Below are 7,018 nucleotides of genomic sequence, written 5' to 3' on the forward strand. Positions count from 1 at the left end.
GCCCAAAACCAGCCCAAAACCAGCACAAATCCAGACCAAAAAATATCCTAAAACACTGCAAAACCACCTTGTCCTGCTTTTCCTATAAGATACAGGGACAGTGCCCCAAAACAACCCCAAAACGGCCTCAAAGGACCCCAAAATCACCTTGTGCTTCTTCACCTATGGGATAGATGGTCAGAGCCCAAGAACACATCAAAAAAGCCCAAAACAACGTCAAAACCACCTAAAACCACCCCATAACCACCTTGTTCTGCTTCTGCTATGGGATACAGGGATAGAGCCCCAAACTAGCCACAAAACACCCCAAAGAAAACCTAAAACATCCCCAAAACACCCCAAAAACACCTTTTCCTCCTCCTATGGGATACAGCATCAGAGCCCCAAAACACACTAAAACACAGAAAAAATACACCATCTCCTTCTCCTATGGAATAAAGCGTAAGAGCTGCAAACCAGCCCCAAACCAGCCCCAAACCAACCCAAAACCAACCTAAAATGCCCCCAAAATACGTTGCTCTGTTCTCCTATGGGTTACATATTCACAGCCCCAAAACAGCAACAAAAAAAGCCCAAAACAATCCTAAAAACCACCAAAACCACCCCAAAACCATCTTCTCCTGCTTCTCCTATGGGATACAGGCTCAGAGCCCAAAAAAACACTGCATAAACATCCCCAAAACAACCTAAAACACCTTGTCTGGCTTCTCCTATGGGATACAGGGTCAGAGCAGAGAAACACCACAAAAACACCGTAAAGTACCCCAAAATCACCTTCTCCTGCTTCTCATATGGGATAAAGGGTCACTGCCCAAAACCAGCCCAAAACCAACACAAATCCAGACCAAAACAACCCTAAAACACCTCAAAGCCACCTTGTCCTGCTTTTCCTATGGGATACAGGGACAGTGCCCCCAAACACCCCCAAAACAGGCTCAAAGGACCCCAAAATCACCTTGTGCTTCTTCTCCTATAAGACAGAGGGTCAGAACCCCAAAACACACCAAAGCACCTCAAAACAACATCAAAACCGCTTAAACCCACCCCATAACCACCTTGTCCCGCTTCTCCTATGGGATACACGGTCAGAGCCCCAAACTAGCCACAGAACACTCCCAAAACACCCTAAAACACCCCAAAAGCACCCCAAAAGTAACCCAAAACCACCCTGTCTTTCTTTTCCTATGGGATACAGGATCAGAGCCCCAAAACACCCCAGAACACCCAAAACCACCCCAACACCACCCCAAAATTACCATGTTCTGCTTCTCCTATGGGAACGTCATCTCATCCCATATCATCCCACTTCATCTCATTCGTCTCCTCTCTTCTCCTCTCTGAAAATATATCATTTCATATCATTTTATATCATTTCATTCCATTTTATTTCATTTCATTTCCATTTGATGTCATTTCATTTCACCCTTCTCCTCTCCCCCTCCTCTCCTCTCCTCTCTTCTCTCTCTCATCTCTTATCTTCTACCTCCTATCCCCTATCTCACCCCATCCCCCTTGTGAGTGACTGAACTGCAATGAGCCTGGACTGTCCATGCTTTGACTGATTGCTGTGAGGAACTGGACTGGGACTCTTGACTATTAAATTGGACATGATTAAAGAATCTCTCTGTAATAGACTGATTTGTGTTTGGACCCTACGAGGGTTTCAATGGTTCAGTGCTGCTCTTCACAAGGGGGTTTCAGCATTACAGATGGGAAACTGATAGGAGATGAGGCTTATGGGATCTACGTGTATCCATTCATCCATTCTTCCATCATCCATCATCCATCCTTCCATCATTCATCCATCATCCATCATCCATCCATCCATTCATCATCCATCTATCACCAATCCATCATCCATCCATCCATCCATCCATCCATCCATCCATCCATCCATCCATCCATCCATCCATCCGTCTGTCCGTCCATCCATAATCCATCCATCCATCACGATCCATCCCATCCATGGTCCATCCATCCTGCTCCATGGCTCCGTGGCAACAGGAGGCAATGGTGGCAACAGGAGGCAATGGGGGGCTATGGGAGCGATAGGAGTCGATAGGAGGTAACAGCAGCGATAGGGGGCTATGGGAGCAATAGGGGGCGGTAGAGAGCCATAGGGGGCGATATGGGGCCATAGAGGGCTGCAGGAGGCGATAGGGGGCAACAGGAGGTGATAGGGAACTATGGGAGTGACAGGAGGCGATAGGGGTGATAGCAGTTTATAGGGGGGCATAGGAGGCGATAGGGGCGATGTAGGCCAATAGGAGGTGGTAGGGGGCAATAGGAGGGGTCTGGCCCCCAAATCTGCGGGAAGCGCTACGAGAACCGCCTGGGGCTCAGCTACCACGACACACACACGCACCCGGCTGAGGAGGAGGGCGAGGAGCTGGGAGAGCGCCCTGTGCCCCCCCACAAGAATCACCACAAGCGTGAGTGGGGCGTCCCAGCCCCAAATGGGGGGAGGGTCCCGGTCCCAAATGGGGGGGTCCCAGCCCTGCCTTTGGGGAGGAAGGGGGGGGGCGAATTGGGGGAGTTGGGACCATTTGGGATTCCAGGGGTGCTGGGGGGCGGGGGGGGGCGTCACCCCTTTTTCCTCCTTCCCCCCCCCCCGAGTTTTACAGAGAATTGAACTGGGCTCCTGAAAACCAGCACCGGAGCACAGGTACCCCCCCCCATACAGACCCTATTGCTCCCCATTGCCATATGGGGCTGGGGGGGGGGGTAGGGGTGGGGGGTCCTGGTGCAGTTTGGACAATGACTAAGCCTGCAGGGAGCATGTGCAAAACCCATAGACCCCATAGACACCCCTGCACCCCTTAGACAACCCTGAACCCCATAGACACCCCCCAAAACTGCCCCAAAATACCCCAAAAGCAGCCCAGAACAGCCCCAAAACAGAGCAAACCAACCCCAAAACAGCCAAACCCAGCCCCAAACAACCCAAAACAGCCCCAAACAGCCCCAAAACCAATCCAAACCAGCCCAAACCAACCAAAAACCACCCCAAAACACCCCCTGCACATCAAAAACACCCTGAATCACCCATAAATCACCCTAAAACCACCACAAATCAACCCAAAACCACTCCAAAAACACCTGCAAAACACCCCCTGAACCCCACCCCCCATCAACTCAAAACCACCCAGCCTGCACCCCAAAACACTCTCTCTACCCAAAAACCACCCCGAACCCAACCCAAAACACCCCCTGCACCCCAAAATCATCATGAAACACCCCTTAATCACCCCAAACTTACCCCTAAATCACCCCAAACCCACCCTTAAATCACCCCAAACCCACCACTAATCAAACCAAACTCACCCCAAATCAACACAAAGCTACCCCTAAGTCACCCCAAAAGCAACCCAAAGCAACCCAAACCCACCCCAAACCCACACCTAAATCGACCCAAACCTACCCAAAACTATGCCCAAATCACCTCAAACCCACCTCAATACCAACCCCTACATCACCCCAAAACCACCCCAAATCACCTCAAACCCACCTCAAATCAACACAAAAATACCCTGCCGCCACCCCAAAACACCCCCTCTACCCCCAAAACAGCCCCCAAATCAACCCAAACCCACCCCTATATCACCCCAAAGCCATCCCAAATCAATCCAAAACTACTCCTAAATCACCTGAAACCCACTCTAAATCACCCAAAACCCACCCCAAATCAACACAAAGCCACCGCAAAATCAACCCGCATCAATCCAAAACCACCCCTTGCACCCCAAAAACACCAAACCCCCCAAAATCAACCCAAAACTACCCCAAATCACCCAAACCCACCCCAAATCCCCTGAAAACCATCCCAAATCTACCCTAAGTCAACCCTAAACCACCCCTTGCGACCCAAAACCACTCAAACTCCTCGAAATCACCACACACACCCCAACACCCCCCAGGACCAGCTGCTGTTCTGCGACAACTGCGATCGGGGGTACCACAAGTACTGCCTGAGCCCCCCCATGGCTGAGCTCCCTGAAGGTAAATGTGTGGGGCGGTCAATGGGGGAGCCACTTTGGGGTACCCCCCCCATTGACCCCCCCTCTTTCTGTGTGCCCCCCCGCAGGCAGCTGGAGCTGCCACCTCTGCCTGCGGCAGCTCAAGGACAAGGCCTCAGCCTTCATCACCCTCACTTGGGGGGGACCCCACCCCCCCACCCCCCCCGCACCCCCAAATCCTGCCAAAAGCCATAATGGAAATGGGGGAGATGGGGGGGTGGACATGTTGCATGATGGGAAAATTGGGGCTCTCCCCCGTGTTAATTATCTATAACACGGTTGGATTTGGGGGGGGGGGGTGTTGGTGGTGGACACCAGCACACAAAATGGGACCCCTGCACCCCAAAAATTGGACACCAGGACCCCCAAAATGGGCCATCTGCATCCCCAAAGTGGGACCTCAGCACCCAAAATGGGACCTGAGACCCCAAAAATGGGACCTGGTACCCCAAAATAAGACCCCAGCATCTCAAAATGGCAGCCAGGTACCCCAAAGTGGGACCACAGCACCCTAAAACCGGGACCTGGGACCCCAAAATGGGAACCCAGCATCCAAAATGTGACCCCTACACCCCATAAACGGGATCCCAGCACCCAAAGTGGCACCCAGGTACTCAGAAGTGGGACCTGGGACCCCAAAATGGGACCTCGGTGCCACAAAAATAGGACCCCAGGACCTCAAAATTGGACCGCAGCACCCGAATGGGACCTGGCACCCTGAAAATGGGACCTCATCAGCCAAAATCGAACCCAGAACCTAAAACGGGACCTGAATACCCAAAACCGGGACCCCAGTACCCACAGTGGGACCCCAGAACCCCAAAAATGGGACCCCAGCACCTAAATGGGACCCCTGCACCCAAAATAGGACCCCAAGACCCAAAAATTGGACCTGGGTACCCTGAAAACGGGACGCCTGCATCCAAAGTGGGACCCCAGCACCAAAAATGAGACCCAGGTATCCTAAATGGCACCCCATTACCTCAGACCGGAACCCAGCACCCAAATGGGACCACAGCACCCCAAAAATGGGACCACAGCACCCCCAAAATGGGACCCTAGCATGGAAAGTGGGACCCAGCACCCCAAATAGGACCCCAGCACCCAAACTGGGACCCGGGTACCTCAAATGGGACCCCATTACCGCAGACCAGACCCCAGCACCCAGATGAGACCCCAGCACCCAAAATGGGACCCAGCACCCCAAAAATGGGACCCTAGCATGGAAAGTGGGACCCAGCACCCAAAATAGGACCCCAGCACCCAAACTGGGACCCCAGTATCCCAAACGGGACCCCATTACCTCAGACCGGACCCCAGCACCCCAAATAGGACATCAGGACCCAAACTGGGACCCGGGTACCCCAAATGAGACCCCATTACCTCAGACCGGACCCCAGCACGAGGATGAGACCCCAGCAGCCAAATGGGACCACAGCACCCAAAATGGGACCCCGGCACCCCAAAAATGGGTCCCTAGCATGGAAAGAGGGACCCAGCACCCCAAATAGGACCCCAGCACCCAAACTGGGACCCGGGTACCCCAAATGGGACCTCAGACCGGACCCAGCAATCCAAATAGGACCCCGGCACCCAAACTGGGACCCGGGTACCCCAAATGGGACCCCATTACCTCAGACCGGACCCCAGCACCCAAACGGGGCTGCCCGCCCCTCCTCCCCGTGCCCAGGGGCGGCCGCTCCGTGAGGAAAGGCCCCGCCCTTCCCCGGGCTGCCCCGTGCGCATGCGCCGGAGCCCGGACTACAACTCCCAGCGCGCCCCGCGCGGAGAGCCGCGCGCTGATTGGCTGCGACGGAGGCGGAGCTGGCCGCGCGGTGGGGCCTGCATCCGGCAGCGGCGGTGAGGGCCCGGGGAGCGGGGCCGGGGCTGTGCGGGCCCCCGGGGCTCTGGGCAGTGGGGCCGGGCGCTCCCCGGCCTGCTCGAGGTGGCGGAGCACGGCCGACACCTCCTGCACCGTGCGGGCGATGGGCTCGGGGCTGTCGGAGCCCTCGGCCTTGTCGGCATCTCCGGTAGAGGCCCGCGTGGGGGGACACGGGGGTTAGAGCTGAGCTGAAGCAGTGAGCCCCGGTGTCACGGAGCAGAGCGTGTGTTTCCTTCCTGTCAGTGCTGGGTTCCTTGGGAGGAGTCCCAGTCTCTGGAGTCCCCAGGGAGCAGCTGCCTGTTCCCTTGGTACACGGTTGAGTTGCTTTGGAGATAAACCTGACTCCAGAGCTCTGACACCAAAAGGAACTGTTCCCCTTCATGTGCAGCAGACACACGGATCTCTTGCTGTGTCCTGTGTGTGCCCTTGTCGGTATCTGTGGGCTGGGAAAGGGAGGGGATTTTTAGTTAGTTCCTGGTAAAGCCTGTTGGGCTTTAGCATCTTGTTCCGCGTTTTCCATGGAAATTGGCATGTCTTTTTGGTATTAAAGGTAATATTTGTTACAGGTTTATATACTTTCACTGTTACATAAGTTACATACATATTCATAATTCCCACATATAGGCGGGGGATATTATAACTTTATTATCACAAGTCTTCTCCTCTTGGCATCTGTGCGCTGCTCTGCGGTGATTGTGGGCAGGGGTCTTGAGGATGAAGTAAACAGTCTTCCTCTTGTGAGTAGGGGCCTTCAAGATGAAGTCCTCACGGTGTGCTTTTCACCTTTGGCACAGATGAACGCCCCCGTAATCGCACAACCAGCTGTATCTGTAATTATTCTGATAACTAGCAAAGAATTAAAATAGTGGGATCTGTTCAAGTTCCCTATTTAATCCTTAGGAAATCAGCTACGCATGACTTTAACAAATCGGTGGTAACTGGGGCCTAGGAGTTATTGTGGTCAGGCTTCAATTCACTGGACTTAAAAGTGTTTCTTTATCCAAAGTTCAGGACAAGTTTCCTTCCCTTTGGCTGCAGCAGCTTCATTCCAGGTGCCCCAAGAGCCCTTATTGAGCCAAGTTTCATTCCAAGAAAGAGGGCAGGTTCCCTTCTTGACCCT

At 53.7% G+C, this 7,018-nt stretch overlaps 1 protein-coding gene across 1 annotated transcript; it reads left to right on the forward strand.

The window, feature by feature from the left end:
- Positions 1–1,072: 1,072 nt before the first annotated feature.
- LOC130596740 (zinc finger protein neuro-d4-like) lies at positions 1,073–4,290 on the forward strand. Its single transcript, XM_057404664.1, has 4 exons — positions 1,073–1,084; positions 2,288–2,404; positions 3,918–3,999; positions 4,085–4,290. Exons 1-4 carry the CDS (start codon positions 1,073–1,075, stop codon positions 4,288–4,290), a joined length of 417 nt encoding a protein of 138 aa, XP_057260647.1.
- The last annotated feature ends 2,728 nt before the right edge of the window (positions 4,291–7,018 follow it).

This window comes from Pezoporus wallicus, unplaced genomic scaffold (assembly GCF_028554395.1).
Source record: "Pezoporus wallicus isolate ANWC-B61680 ecotype Strahan unplaced genomic scaffold, APGP_CSIRO_Pwel_v1 contig_8078, whole genome shotgun sequence".
NCBI lineage: Eukaryota > Metazoa > Chordata > Aves > Psittaciformes > Psittacidae > Pezoporus > Pezoporus wallicus.